General features: G+C 47.3%; 1 protein-coding gene across 28 annotated transcripts in view; it reads left to right on the top strand.

Moving 5' to 3' along the window:
- macf1a (microtubule actin crosslinking factor 1a) overlaps nt 1–16,211 on the top strand; it is a 999,246-nt gene that overhangs the window by 642,841 nt on the left and 340,194 nt on the right. For all 28 annotated transcript variants that reach the window (XM_072501197.1, XM_072501201.1, XM_072501190.1 and 25 more), the window contains 5 exons: nt 9,899–10,092; nt 11,551–11,713; nt 12,108–12,191; nt 12,295–12,402; nt 12,518–12,616. In XM_072501197.1, the coding sequence (XP_072357298.1) occupies nt 9,899–10,092; nt 11,551–11,713; nt 12,108–12,191; nt 12,295–12,402; nt 12,518–12,616 (648 nt within the window). The remainder of the gene's footprint in view (nt 1–9,898; nt 10,093–11,550; nt 11,714–12,107; nt 12,192–12,294; nt 12,403–12,517; nt 12,617–16,211) is intronic.

Raw genomic sequence — 16,211 nt, 5'->3', positions numbered from 1 at the left:
TGAGGTAGTGTGGGCTGAAGTTAGAAATAGGAAAGGAGCGGTCACTTTGTTCGGATTTTTCTATCGGCCCCCAAACAGTAACAGAGATGTGGAGGAAAAGATTGCAATGCAGATTTTGGATAGGTGCGGTAGTCACAGGGTAGTTATCATGGGTGACTTTAACTTTCCAAATATTGATTGGAACCACTATAATTCGAATAGTTTGGATGGGGCTGTTTTTATCCAGTGTGTGCAGGAGGGTTTCCTCACACTATGTGGATAGACCGACAAGAGGCAGGGCCACATTGGATTTGGTACTGGGTAATGAACCGGGCCAAGTGTTAGATTTGATTGTGGGAGAGCACTTTGGAGATAGTGACCACAATTCGGTGACTTTCACTATAGCAATGGAAAGGGATCGGAACATATGGCAGGGCAAGGTTTATAACTGGGGGAAAGGTCATTACGATGCGATTAGGCAAGAATTGGGGAGCATAAGATGGAAACAGGAACTGTCAGGGATAGGCACAATTGAGATGTGGAACTTGTTCAAGGAGCAAATACTGCGTGTCCTTGATATGTATGTCCCTGTCAGGCAGGGAGGAAATGATTGAGTGAGGGAACCATGGTTTACAAAAGAGGTTGAATGTCTTGTCAAGAGGAAGAAGGGGGCTTATGTAAGGATGAGAAAACAAGGTTCAGTTAGGGCACTTGAGGGATGCAAGATAGCTAGGAAGGAGCTCAAGAAAGGGCTCAGGGGAGCTAGGAGGGGGCATGAGAAGTCCTTGGCGGGTAGGATCAAGGAAAACCCCAAGGTTTTTTACACTTGCGTGAGGAATAAAAGAATGACCAAGGTGAAGTTAGGGCCGGTCAAGGACAGTAGTGGGAACGTGTGCATGGAGTCTTAAGATATAGGAGAGGCCCTAAATGAATACTTTTCTTCATTGTTCACAAAGGAGAGGGGCCATGTTGTTGAGGAGGATAGTGCGATACAGGCTGCTAGGCTGGAGGAGGTAGATATTCAGAAGGAAGATGTGTTAGAAATTTTGAGAAGCCTGAGGATAGATAACTCCCCTGGGCATGATGGGATATATCCTAGGATTCTTGGGGAGGCGAGGGATGAGATTGCAGAGTCTTTGGCTTTGATCTTTATGTCATCACTGTCTACAGAAATAGTGCCAGAAGACTGGAGAGAGGCGAATGTTGTCCCCTTGTTCAAGAAAGGGAATAGGTATAACCCTGGGAATTATAGGCTAGTTAGTCTCACTTCGGTCATAGGTAAATTATTGGAAAGGGTCCTGAGGGATAGGATTTATGATCATTTGGAAAGATACAGCATAATCCAGGATAGTCAGCACGGATTTGTGAGGGGTAAGTTTTGCCTCACAAGTTTGATTCTACTCTTTTTGAGAAGGTAACTAAGTACATAGATGAAGGTAGAGCAGTTGATGTTGTACATATGGATTTTAGTTTGATAAGGTGCCCCAAGTGCCCCATTGTCGGCTCATGCAGAAAGTAAGGAGGCATGGCATAGAGGGAAATTTGGCTGATTGGATCAGTAACTGGCTATCACATAGAAGATAGAGGGTGGTGGTAGATGGTAAATTTTCATCCTGGAGCCCAGTCACCAGCGGTGTACCACAGGGATCAGTGCTGGGTCCTCTGCTATTTGTGATTTTTATTAATGACTTGGATGATGGAGTTGAAGGTTGGGTTAGTAAATTTGCTGATGACACCAAGATTGGTGGAGTAGTGGATAATGTGGAGGGCTGTTGTAGGCTGCAAAGAGACATTGATAGGATGCAGAGCTGGGCTGAAAAGTGGCAGATGGAGTTTAACCCTGATAAGTGTGAGGTGATTCATTTGGTAGGACAAATTTGAATGCGGATTACAGGGTTAACGGCAGGGTTCTGAAGAATGTGGAGGAGAAGAGAGATCTCGGAGTTCATGTCCATAGATCTCTGTAAGTTGCCACCCAAGTGGATAGAGCCGTGAAGAAAGCCTAAAGTGTGTTAGCATTTATTAACGGGGGATTGAGTTTAAGAGCCGTGAGGTTATGCTGCAAATGTACAAGACCTTGGTTAGACCACATTTGGAGTATTGTGTGCAGTTCTAGTCACCTCATTATAGGAAGGATGTGGAAGCATTGGAAAGGGTGCAAAGGAGATTTACCAGGATGCTGCCTGGATTAGAGGGTAGGTTTTATGAGGAAAGGTTGAGGGAGCTAGTGCTTTTCTCATTAGAGCGAAGGAGGGTGAGTGGTGACTTAATTGAGGTGTATAAGATGATGAGAGGGATACATAGAGTGGACGTTCAGCGACTTTTTCCTCGGGTGGATGTAGCTGTTAGAAGGGGGCAAAACTATAAGGTTCATGGTGGAAGATATAGGAGGGATGTCAGAGGTAGGTTCTTTACTCAGAGTGGTTGGGGCATGGAACGCACTCCCAGCTATGGTAGTGGAGTCGGCCACTTTCGGAACTTTCAAGCGGTTATTGGATAGGCACATGGAGTGAACTAGAATGATTGGGAGTAGGTTGATTTGATCTTGGTTTCAGACTAGTCCGGCACAACATCGTGGGCTGAAGGACCTGTACTGTGCTGTACTGTTCTATGTTCTATGCTTTGTTCCAGATTTCAGTTTCCTCTTAATAGGCTGTTCACCAGAGGCCCTGGAGTTCTGTATACAGCTCACACAAGCACTGCTTCGTCCTGCCGTGCACTCTCCTGAGCAGCTCACAATAGCACTTCTTTGTCCTGCCTTGGACCCTCCAGCAGAATCAGTTGCGAAGTCCTGACCTGTTTGTGTCTCTGGCCCTCTCTTCCTTAGAACAAAACAGTTATGTTATGTAATTTGGAATAACACAAGCTGCCACTTAATGCAGTTTTGAGTAAATGATGCTCCAGACTTTGAAGTGAGTTCAATGTGTTTTATTGAACTATTAACACAATTCTCAATGAGTTCGACTCTCTGCTAATCTAAATGTAGTAACTCCGTCTAACTGAACCAGCCTTGCTCTAAGCCACGTGCTGGGGTGTGATGCTGAGGATACACCCTGTCTCACTCTGTAGATGTTGGTCTGTGGAAAGAGATGGGGTGTGAGTGCCTCATCCCTTTTATAGTGAGATGCCACCCCTGAGTGTCCTGACTGCTCATTGGTCGTGTCCCACTCCATGTGCTCATCAGCAGCAAGCTTGCACATCATGACATCTCCTTTTTTAAAAATGTTTTGTTGGCATATGTGAATGTATTTACATGTGAATGAATCTGTCTAACGTGACTGACGGAGGACAACAGAACAGAGCAAACAAAACAAACGTTCACAACTCCAGTCTCTGAGGCTTACGTCTGATCCTGGTCGACCGCTGGAGTGGTGGCGGAGGGGACGACGGCATCTTGACATGCGGGCTGGAAGCCTGACCCGCGGCCTCATGGTGCGAGGTATCAGGAGGTGGCAATTCAACATATGGAAATGGAGGAGAAAGTGGTTGCGGGCAGGCAACTTTGCACAGTGCCCGTCGATTCCTTCGCACGATGGAGCCATCAGCCATACGTACAACATACAAGCGGGGCGCGGCCTGTCGAACAACGACAGCCGGGGCAGACCACCCACCATCCGGTATCTTGATCCTGACAGTGTCTGCCGGGGATAGCTCGGCCAGATCGGTGTCATGGGCATCATAGCCCTGCTTTTGACGGTATCTGAGCTGCTGCATCTTCTGCAGCACCGGGAGGTGATGCAGGTCGGGCAGGTGTATGGCTGGAAGCGTCGTCCTCAGGTCCCTGTTCATCAGGAGTTGAGCCGGCGACATGCCAGTGGACAATGGAGTCTCCCTGTACGCGAGTAGTGCAAGGTGTATGTCGGAAGCAGAGTCCGCGGCCTTGCAGATGAGCTGTTTCACAATGTGCACCCCTTTCTCGACTTTTCCATTGGACTGCGGATAGTGCGGACTGGAGGTGACATGATGGAAATTGTATGACCTGGCAAACGTGGACCATTCTTGATTGCTAAAGCACGGGCCTTTGTCGCTCATGACGGTGAATGGGATGTCATGCCTTGAGAACGTCTCCTTACAGGCTTTGATGACGGTCCGAGAGGTGAGGTCCGGGAGCTTCAGCACCTGGGTAATTCGAGAAATAGTCGATGGTCAATGCGTAGTCGCGACCATTCGCATGAAAGAGGTCGATGCCAACCTTGGACCACGGAGAGGTCACTATGTCATGCTGTTGGAGCGTCACCTTGATCTACGCTGGCTGGAACCGCTGACAGGTAGCACAGTTCAGGACCATGTTCGTGATGTCCTGGCTGATGCCGGGCCAGTAGACAGCTTGTCGGACTCTGCGTCTGCACCTCTTGACACCCAGGTGTCCCTCATGAATCTGGCGCAGCACCAAACTCTGGAGACTTGAGTGGAATGACAATCCTGTCCAGCTTGAGGAGGATACCATCAATCACCGTCGGGTCATCCTTCACATTGTAAAATTGTGGGCACTGCCCTTTCTGTCAGCCATTGGTGAGGTTGCGGATGACGCGTTGCAAGAGGGGGTCTTTGTCTGTTTCATCACGGATGAGAACTACCTTCTCATCTGTTGCCAGGAGAGTGCTAGCACACAGCTGCACCTGTGATTCGATGTGCTGGATGATCTCCAGCGGCTCACTGGGTGAGGTGACGGAGCGGGACAATGGATCAGCGATGATGAGCTCCTTGCCAGGTGTGTACACCAAGTTGAAGTCATACCTCCTAAGTTTAAGCAGGATTCTCTGCAACCGAGGCGTCACGTCGTTCAGGTCCTTGTGGATGATGTGGACCAGAGGCCTATGATCCGTCTCGGCAGTGAATGTCGGCAGGCCATAGACATAATCATGAAATTTGAGGATGCCGGTGAGAAAACCCAAGTACTCCTTCTCAATCTGTGCATATCTGGTTTCAGTGGGCGTCATCGCCCTTGGTGCGTAGGCTACTGGTGCCCAGGATGATGTGTCATCTCGTTGAAGCAATGCCGCACCGATGCCATCCTGACTCGCATCTGTGGATATCTTTGTCTCCCGGTCCGGGTTGAAGAATGCCAGGACTGGTGCAGTGGTGAGCTTGGCTTTCAGCTCCAGCCACTGTCTGGTGTGCCGCCTTCCACTCAAAGGCAATTGACTTTTTCGCCATGTTGCGTAGGGCCGTGGTGTGTGTGGCCATGTTGGAATGAACTTGCCCAGAAAAGTGATCATACCCAAGAAGCGCAGCACCACCCTTTTGTCTTGAGGGACCTTCATGGCCTCGATGGCCTTGATTGTGTCTGTGTCCGGGCGCACACCATGCTGTGAGGTCTGGTCGCCTAGGAACTTGAGCATCGATGTGCCAAAACAACATTTGGACCTGTTTAACTTTAGGCCGTTGGCATATACACGGCGGAATACCTTCTGGAGACGGGACACATAGTCTTCAGGGGTCGTGGACGATATGACGATGTCGTTCACGAACCCCTTCAATGCCTTCCATCATCTGCTCCATGATGCGATGGAATATCTCCGATGCTGAGATGATGCCAAATGGCATGCGATTGTAGCAGTATCTGCCAAAAGGCGTGTTGAAGGTGCACAGCCTTCTGCTGGACTCTTCCAGCTGGATTTGCCAAAATCCCTGTGATGCATCCAATTTGGTGAAGAAGCGCGCGTGTGCCATCTCACTTGTGAGTTCCTCCCGCTTCAGAATGGGGTAGTGTTCCCGCATGATATTCTTATTGCGATCCTTGGGATCAATGCAGATGCGCAGGTCCCCAAAGGCTTCTTTACGCACACCATCGAGCTGACCCAGTCAGTCGGTTCGGTGACCTTGGATATGATGCCTTTTTGCTAAAGATCCTTGAGCTGTGCCTTCAGGCGCTCTCTCAATGGAGGAGGGACTCGTCGTGGTGCGTGGGCCACTGGCTTGGCATCGGGTCGTAGCAGAATCTTGTATCAATACAGCAGCGTGCCCATCCCGTTGAACACATCTGGATACTGGGCGAGGATGTCGTCGATGCCGGCCTGAAGATCCACATGGGAGGATGTCGTGGTGTAAACCCTTTGAATGAGGTGCAGCTGCTTGCAGGCGTGCGCACCTAGTCCGGCTTAACAATTTCAAAGCGTAACCGTGCTTGTGTGTGTCGGTTGGATATGTGCAGCTGGAGGGATCCCAGTGCCGTGATGGCATTCCCGTTGTAATCCAGGAGCTTGCAGGCAGCTGGAAGGACCGTGGGGGGCTTCTTAATGTGTCTGAAGTCTGCCTGTGAGAGGAGGTTGGCAAAGGCACCCGTGTCCAGCTTGAACTGGATGGGGCAGTGGTTGACCTTCATCACTGCTCGCCATTCGTCCTCGGAATCCACAGCTAGGATGGATTGGACTTGCTATGTGTCTGGTGTGGCATATTCACACGTTGTAATAATGCCCACAAGGTAGGTTGTCCAGGCATTCATCATCTGGATCCGTTGCACTGCCGGGATCGGAATCCTGTAGGCATTGTTGCACACTCCGGATGCGCCATTGTCGGAATTGGGAGCGCTGGCTCCTGACTGGTGGTGCATATCTGCACTGGGCTGCATAGTGGCCTGGCTTCCCGCAGTTTAAACCGCATCTGCCTCTTGCAGGGCAGTGTTTCTTTAAATGGGGAGTGCCACCGTTCGAACACGTCATGGAGTCGGCGGCCTGATGCTCCGTGCGTCGTTGCACATGCGCAGTGCGGTTCTCAGAGGTCTGCACCTGCGCAGTGAGGGTTTCGGCCGCTTCGTTATCCCGCTCGCATCGCGCATGCGGCGGGCCCCGGGAAGAGCGCGCAAAATGGCCGCTTTCATCAATGTTGAGGTGCTGCATCCGGGAGATGGCCTGCACACTCTCCGCCTCGTGGGAGGTTAGTCTATCATTTTCTGCCGTTTTGTACTGGGAATAGCGATTTTTTGCGTGCTCATGCACTGTGCATGTTTCAATCGCGACTGGCAGGGTCATATGCTTGATCTTCAGTAACTGCTCTCTCATAGGATCAGAGTAAACTCCAAAAACAATTTGCTCTCTGATCATGTAGTCAGTGATTTCACCGAAGTTGCAGGATTGCGTTAGCAGTCTAAGGTTAGTTAAATATGAGGTGAAGGATTCGTCTTTACCTTGTAATCGCTACTTGAATATGTAGCACTCGAAGATTTTGTTGGTGTCCACCTCACAGTGGCTGTCAAACTTATCCAGGAATGGTCTGAAACTTTGTCTTGTCCTGGTCTTCGGCGAAGTGAAAGGAGTTGAATATTTCCAAGGCATGATCACCCACTGTGGTGAGGAAAAGAGCTATCTTCCGTGCATCAGACGCACCATTGAGGTCTGATGCTTCAATGTAAAGCTGAAATTTCTGCTTGAATGTCCGCCAGTTTGCACTGAGATTGCGGAGGTCCTGAGCTGGTGAGGAGCCAGAATCTTTTCCATTGTGCCAGTATACATTCGCTGGTCGTCACGGATCTTGCTGAGTTGAACTAACTGGATTGAACAGACTCCTGGTATCATGTTGTGTTATGTAATTTAGAATAACACAGGCTGCCACTTGATGCAGTTTTGAGTAAAAGATGCTCCAGACTTTGAAGTGAGTTCAATGTGTTTTATTGAACTATTAGCACAGTTCTCAATGAGTTTGACTCTCTGCTAATCTGAATGTAGTAACTCAGTCTAACTGAACCAGCCTTGTCTAAGCCACGTGCTGGGGTGTGATGCTGAGGATACATCCTGTCTCACTCTGTAGATGTTGGTCTGTGGAAAGAGACGGGGTGTGAGTCCTCATCCCTTTTATAGTGAGATACCACCCCTGAGTGTCCTGACTGCTCATTGGTTGTGTCCCACTCCATGTGCTCATCAGCTGCATGTTTGCACATCATGATAAAAACGATCCATCCTCAGTTCTTCACAGCTCTGTTCGCTTGTTTGCTCGCAGCTAGAAAATAGAGGAAACTCTTCTCCATGATTTTGTGTCAAAAGCAGGCACATAGACGATGCGTTACATCAGGGTACATTCCGGGCACATGACCTGCTCTCTGCCGCCGCTTCTGGCGAGAAGACTACATCGTTCGCATTTAAAATCCGGTCACAGCTGGCATTCTCAACATAAAAGCGGTCACAGCCGGCATTCTTAAAAGCGCGTCGAGGCCATTGGGCGCTTCACAAGTGGTCGGGAACGCTGCGACCGATCGCTCTGATCCTTCTGACACCTGCACTTTGGAAAACTCTGGTCTAACAAATGTTGTCAGGGGGCGGCACGGTGGCCCAGTAATTAGCACTGCTGCCTCAAGGCGCCAAGGACCCTATCCTGGCTCCTGGTCACTGACCGTGTGGAGTTTGCACATTCTCTCCATGTCTGCTTGGGTCTCAACACCAGAACCCAAAAAGATGTGCAGGGTAGGTGAATTACCCCTTAATTGGAAAAAAAAGAATTGGGTACTCTTAATGTCAGGAAATTATTAAACACTATAATTTAGGGACCAAAACCTTTTGAACATTTCTATCTGATCAGGGTGGCACGGTGACATAGTGGTTAGCACTGCTGCTTCACGGCACCAGGGACCCGGGTTCAATTCCAGCCTTGGGTAACTGTCTGTGTGGAGTTTGCACTTTCTCCCTGTGTCTGCACGGGTTTCCTCTGGGTGCTCCGGTTTCCTCTCTCAGTCCAAAGATGTGCAGGTTAGGTGGATTGGCCATGATCAATTCCTCCTTCGTGTCCAGGGATATGCAGGTTAGGTTAAGGGGGCATTGGGATAGGGTGGGGAAGTGCACTCTGGTGGACTGCTCTGTCAGAAGGTCGGTGCAGACTCGATGGGCCGAATGTTTTCAAACTATTAAGGGGAGCTGATGGGGTAGATAGATCGAAACTATTTGTGCTGGCTATGGAATCTTGGACTAGGGGACCATTGCCTAAAAATGAGAATCAAGCCTTTCACAAAATCACAGATTCGACCTGTAGAGTCTGTGCTGGTTCTCTGAAGGGATAGTTTATCTAGTGCAATACCCTGCCTTTTCTCCGTAGCCCTGCCCAATCTTCTTTTTCAAATAATAATCAAATTTCCTCTTGAATGCATTGATTGAACCGACATTGACCACACATGCGAGCAGTGCATTCCAGATCCAATATTTGCTGCGTGAAAAGGTGAAAAAAAACTTTCTTGTCTTCATTACTACTTTTGCCAATAACTTTAAATTTGGTTGTTGATCCTTCAACCAATGGGAGCAGTGTCTCCCAATCTACTCTTGACACTTGCTGGCTTTGAATACATTTTTCAAGAGTGAAGTTCAGAAACAATTCTATATGGAAAAGTTTGTAGAAGTTTGGAAGTTTTCTGCAAATTCACCAACTCCTAGATTAACTAATTTTACATGGGGTAGAGAAAAAGACTTTCATTTGTATACCGTCCTTTACCACCCCAGGCCATCCCAAAACGCTTTACAACCACTTCTGAAGTAAAGTCACTGCTGTAATGTAGGAAATATGGCAACTAATTTGCACGCAGCAAACTCCTGGAATTATAGTCCTCATAGCAGTTGTTCTCGGCTTCCAATGGGTCTACGCTTTTCCCTTTTCATTAAGTAATAGCTTTGACTGATTATCTCCAGGCGCATCCCTTAATTTTTGGGTAGTTTCCTAAATCTATTATCAGCAGTTCTGATGATTATTGATGCAAACACATTTGTCCAATCAAGTGCTTGTTTAAGCACAATATGTCACATACATTTGAGTGTCTTTTTATTTTGAAATGTTAAGCATAGTACCAGTTATTGGTTATGGAGCATGAGAATTACACCTGTAATGGTAGATGAGAATAACAAAACTATGAAAATAATTTTATGTGAACTATTATTGATATTTGATATTTTGAGATGCTTTGCTTTGATATGAAAATAAGTGGTGTAACTTTTATTACTTGCAGCAATGGCTTCATGATGTGAATGATAAACAAGGTGTGTTTTCCTCTTTGAAAGAGGAAATGCAGCAAGCAAGTGCTGTTGGTGAACATCTCTTCCAGCTGCACAATGAACGCAACTTGGATTTGGAACGATATCAGGAAAGGGCAGCACAACTAAAAGATCGATGGCGAAACATCTGTTCGCAGATTGAGACCAGGTTAGCCATTCTTTGGGTCCTGTAAAAAGTTTTCAAATCTTTAATATAGTTTTTATTAGCTTTGTAGAAATATTGATTTCAACATCTTATCAGCCCATTCTTCGAGTGCGATTCAGCAGACTGAAGTTGAAGTCCTCCGAATGGCATGTTTAGCAGGGCGTTTCTTGGCAGTCTCAGTGGTTCTCTCCCCCCCCCCCCCCCCCCCCCCCACCACCGCCGCCACCACAACCTTGGGAAGGCCTACCCAGGCCCCACGGCAGTGCCAGCCCAGGCACCCTGACAATGTCATGGTGGCATTGGCAGTGCCAAGGTGCTGGGGGAGGTACCAGGGTATCACCCTGCCTTGTCCCCGACCACTCTGGGATCTCCATTGGCCGAGGAGACCATTATGCCTGATCAACGTTTGTGTGGACAAGTACTAAATGGTGCCCTGGTGAGGTATCCCTTGCATAGCCATTGAGTGCTGGGTGAATCCGGCTTCCGGGTATTTAGGCTCATTTAAATATGCAGATCTGAATCTCGCCCGCGAAGGTGAGATCCAGATTACACTGGGCAGCACGAGTCGGGTGACTCGCGATTGGTCCAGCACCGACCCAACGGGGGTCACTGAATTGCATCCTTCATATTTAATGTAGACATTTTATTGCTGCTTTTGTATTTTCTCACTATGGCCCACTTCAAACAACATCTGTTCATTCTATCTTTGTATTCTTCTGTTTTAAGATCTGGAACAAACAATAATCTTGAGACCCCACAGCATTGCTTGCTTGTATTATTTTCTGACAAGTGGTAAATGGTGATTTTCGAAGTATCTTCAAAATATCTCCTTGCCATTGGCAATCTCCCCCGCCCCCCGCCCCCCTTACACCCTGACTGTATTTTAGCCAAGATTCATTATAGATTCTTCATTTCGAGCTCATTCTTTCCCAGATCAAAACTTTAGAATTACTCCTGCTAGTCTGTTTTTTCCTCGGTTTCACCTGGTATTTACTTGCTGATTTACTCAATCTTCTATTTGAATTGTTTTGTACGTTACTCTATAAGCTTTGGTCTTTCACCTTAATTTCTCAGCAATGTAAGCAAAAAGACAATGAAGATTAGTTGTCATTGTATTTGTGCTATTGCCATTTCAAGAGCTAACATGAGGACATTTCTCCTAATAATAGCTAAACTGACAGCTAATTGGTACCCAAAATCCCACCAGCAATGTCTAGACTACCTAGTGTAATCCTAATAATATATGGTAACCATATTTAACACATATACCTTTTAACTTAGTGCTAAATGAAGTTCTTTAGCTAAAGCTGTGCATGTTATGTTGGCTATTCACTCAAAATCTCTGATATTGCCTATGTGAGAAAAGTATGGTTGGGGTCTAAAATTGAATCTTGTCTGGAGGAGTTGACCGCAAACTTTATGTTTAACCACTTCACTTCATCCTTTCTCTACACTGTACAGAGAATCTGAATTGGAAACCATTGAAGAGCTATTAAAGAATTACAGGAGTTGCCATCAGTCACTAATTGATTGGATTGAGGAAACAACTGCACAACAAGAGAAGATGGAGCCAGGCAAGGCTGAAGACACCAAGATCCTGTCACAGCAACTTAGTCAACAAACGGTAAGAAAAATTAAATCCACTGTAACATGCCAATCTTCATAAATAACGTGACAGCCATGTATTAAATGATTTATAGTTACTTAAAATAAATCACACTAAAGGATTATCAAGGGAGTGTAGGCTTTGAAAATATACTATGTTTTTAAAACCAAAATATTCAAAAAGTCCTTTCTTACAACTTGCCTTCAATGTTGAAGCCCTAACATGTGGTTTTCATTCAGCTTCACTTTGGTCTCTTTCTTGATGCTCCATACTTGTGAACTCCAATTATGTAACATTCCTAAACATTAAGAATGGTGTGGCAATTGTGAATAAATTACATAAAACTCAGTAAACCTCACCTTTGTATTTGTAAAATGAAATACATGGATTCAAATTATTTACTTTGGTTTAGGCATTGGTTGCTGAGATTGAAAAGAATCAAACTAAATTAGATGAATGCCAAAATCTGGCCAAACAGTACTCTGTCTATGTAAAGGTAAGCTTTCACATTTATGACGCTATTGAATAAAAGTTATAAACAAGACTCTGTTGTTGGTCAAAAGGAACACAATTTAAAATACTACATTTACTATCCCTAGGATTATGAATTGCAGTTGATGACCTACAGAGCTTTTGTTGAATCCCACCAAAAATCATCTCCAAAGCGTCGGAGGATGCACTCATCGTCAGATCTCATAACCCAAGAGGTGAGAAAGCATTTTGAAAATATCACTAAACTAGAATAATCTTTATTATCAGTATTCATATTAATAATTTAATAGCAATACAGCTTTTACCTGATTACCTTTTTTCTTTCTGTAGTTCATGGACCTCCGAACCCGATACACAGCACTAGTGACGCTAACGACTCAACACGTGAAGTACATCAGTGATGCTTTAAGGCGACTAGAGGAGGAGGAGGTAAGGAGACAGAAAATAGGGAAAACAGTTCCAGTTTTACATAAGTTTAAAAACATTGACATATTTACATTAAAATAATTCAGCTCCTTCAAACTTCAACTATAAAAGCACTAGTGTTGCAATCAAGACATTATATTAAACCCAAGGAGTTACTGTTTTCAGCCAAGGCACTGAGTCTGTGATTTCTCTACCCATCCTTTGATACTATTGTGAGGGTAGAATCATTTTGATGCCTTGGCTTCCTTCATACCTGTCAAGCTATGGCTGCCAAGTTGGCGCCCTGCTGCAGCTTACCTGTACATAAGAGGTGGGAGGAGTAAAACAAGTTATGGGGAGGAGGCTTCAAGCAGACCAAAGGAGTCCTAATTTAGTTTATCCATGATGGAAATCAAAGTTTTACATCCAATCAGTTACAAATAATGTGTAAAATTAATCTTCATGCAGATCCTTGGCTCATTGTTTTCCATATCTCTCCATCTTGTGCAAGACTTTTTATTAATAACTTCAATGTTCAAGCCATCCAGCATTAATGTTATCTTTTTTTCCTGGAAACCTTCCTTCCATATACTACCTTTTACAAGTCAGTTTCCTCTTATAATGTACCATATCCAGACTCTGACTGTTCCTAATTACATTCAGCAAAGATATTTGTTTGTTCACTCTCCATTACAAGTCGCCTTTTCTTGCTTTTTCTGTCCAACTGCTCCTTTAGCATTCTCCTCCAAATCCACATTTCAAAGCTATTTAGCAAGTTGGTCGTTCCAAGTCTCCTCACCATACAAATTGCTCCATACATCAATCTTTTTGCAAGAACAGACTATACTAAATCTGGTATTGTCCAAAAGATGTAATTACTTAAATATATAGTGTTGACACCCCTATGTAGCAAAGATAATATGATTGAATTTTACATTCAGTTTGAGGGAAAGAGGAGTGGGTCTGAGACTATGGGCGGGATTCTCCATCGGCCGAGGGCGGAATCACAAAACACGATTGGGTGGAGAATTAGCTTTAACGCCAAATCATGGCAGGCGCTTGGTTCACACCAAACCACAATTGTCCGGTGCCTCAACAACAGTGTCAATGCGTTCAACTCCCCAAGTACAGTAAACGCTATTTGCATGTCATTTGCAGGCCTGACCCGGTATTCTCACGGGTTTCTGCGATTCTCCTCTTCCACCGGGGCGGTGGAATTCCCGACGGCAAGGTTCACTTGTGCTTTCAAAAATCGTGAAAAAGGTGCCGTGGCTGCTGAGGGGGAGAGAAGGAGCACGGACCGTGTCCAACATCACCATAGTGTACTGATATGAGTGCCGCTGGATGGGAGGTTTCTGCCAGAGCTGGGGAGGGGAGGAGTAGCGGAGGGGTGGCCAGGAGGTGGGCTGTGGGGTTGGAGTGGATGGGCAAGGAACACCATTTCCGCAGTCTGCAAGGCAGCCATGCAGCTGCGCATGCTGGTAAGTGTGCACTGTGAACTTAGTGCCAGGGGTTGTATGGGTGTCCCCTCCCGGGCTGTCGTAGGACTCCAGTAATCCTGCCCTGGCATCCACACTTTGTTTCAGGAGCAGAGAATCCTGCTGTATGTTTTAAAATTTAAATAGGGGCAATTAAGAGAGCATGAAAGCAGAGCTGGCAAATGTGAATTGGCTAATTAGATTAAGGGACCAGTCAATAGCGATTTAGGCTGCAATTCAACCAAAATATGACTAAGGGCTGGATTCTTCCGTCCCGCCCACCGCAAGAACGCGAGTGAGCTGCGGACAATGGAGAACTCCATTAACCTTGGGCGGGTTTCACCGGGCGGACGCGGCCGGAGAATCCTGCCCTAAGTGTCAGTTTGGGTGAGTTTTGCGGGGTGTTTCTCGACCGCTTTTTGGGTGAGATCCAGACCTATATTCACCCAGATATGGTCGTTTCTCTGGGTTTTCAAGAGCTTCTCACCAGTCTAGTCCACATTTGAGGAGCGATTATCCGGCCTCGTTACGCTCTTGCTTGAGCGAAATGGGCCCGGTGAATAGCAGGAGAGGCCGAAAACAAGAGCCATGCCCAGCGCCAAACTGTTTGCGATGCAATTGGCCCACTCCGTAGGCGAAATCTGTCCTACCGACTACTCAAAACCCCACCGACTGCCAAGGCCTCTGGCCGTGAAGGCTGAAGGCTATTGATAATAGGGATTTGGCAATCATGGTTAAGTGAGAACTTCACACAACCCAAGTGGGTTCGCGCGGGGCATGTGTGGCATCTTCCAGGCTACAATCCACAGTTGCATCCGACAGACGTCCTGTTTGCCCGAGTGGAAAACTATATCACTTTGACATGGACCAAGCCCAACAGGATGCCCGGGCATTAGGATTCTCCGCCATCGCCGGGATGCCCAAGTCCTGGAGCTGATAGATTGCACGCATGTCGCCTTGCAGTCACCGGGCAACCTGGAGTGCCCTATGTTAACAGGAAGGTGTTCCACTCGCTGAACATACAGCTTGTGTGCGACCATCCACATGCAGATCAAGCACGTGTGTGCATGCTTCCCAGGTAGTGTCCATGACAGCTACATCCTGGGACAGTCAGACATCTTTGGCCTCTTTGAGGACCACCCCAGGATAGGTCGCTGGCTCCTGGGAGATAAGGGGTACCCACTGAGGACCTGGCTAATGATGCCATTACGGAGACTGAAGCAGAGCCCGATACAACGAGGCCCATGTGGCCACCCGGGCTGTCATTGAGCGGCGCATCGGACTGCTCAAAATGCTGTTCCGATGCCTCGTACACTGCCCGAGGGCCGCCCGCTTTGCGGTGGTCTGCTGTGTCCTCCACAACCTGCAGCGCAAATGTTTGGCGTGCCAGGGAGGCCCTCATACTCACCCGCTTTGCATAGGGCGTGGCCTGGTCAGTCATTGCCACCGTACCCACCACCTCACTCCCATTTCCCATCCCCCAGAGTCTGTGTCGCATCACTCCAGGGTGCTGAGACTGTCGGCACTGTCAGCGGGTCACTGTCGAGGGCAGGGGGTGATAATATGCGAAGAGCTGAGCGCCAGTGCTCCTCAGCCTATGCCATAGTCTGACCCCTGCCTGTCTGCTGAGTGCTCGCTCACATCCATCACTGTATGTGTTGTGCCCGGAGAGGGGGAGATAACTGGAGAGATGAGCCACGGGTTCGGAGGTCGGCCCGTACTCTGGAAGAAAGTTACAGAGGTGTCATGCTGCTTGTGATCAAGGGTTTTTAATGTGTCACAGGTGTCCAACAATACCCCACTCTTTCAATGGTGCAGCCTCACTCTCCCCACCACCTCATCACGCCCCACCCCTCGGTGCCATCAGTGATCCTCAACCTACTTAACCTTCCTTGCTGTACCGCTACGTCTAGGTATGTCCACAGGATGCACATCTGAGATGGAGGCAGCCAGCTGCTTACCATGTTCCATGGCCATCAATGCCCCTGGCGGCCATGCTCTGGGGTGGGTGGGCCCCGATGTCCTTGGCGGCACATGCACAGCCGTGCCACCCTGTCCCATGTGAGACGTGGCCTCATCAGAGTGGTGCAACTCTGGGGAACTGGTGGCCACCATTCCCACTCCATGGGACGAGTGTGGGT

The sequence above is a fragment of the Scyliorhinus torazame genome, chromosome 1, assembly GCF_047496885.1.
Source record: "Scyliorhinus torazame isolate Kashiwa2021f chromosome 1, sScyTor2.1, whole genome shotgun sequence".
Taxonomy (NCBI): domain Eukaryota; kingdom Metazoa; phylum Chordata; class Chondrichthyes; order Carcharhiniformes; family Scyliorhinidae; genus Scyliorhinus; species Scyliorhinus torazame.
The sequence above is the reverse complement of the archived record's forward strand: the minus strand, read 5'-3'. Positions and strand labels throughout refer to the sequence as shown.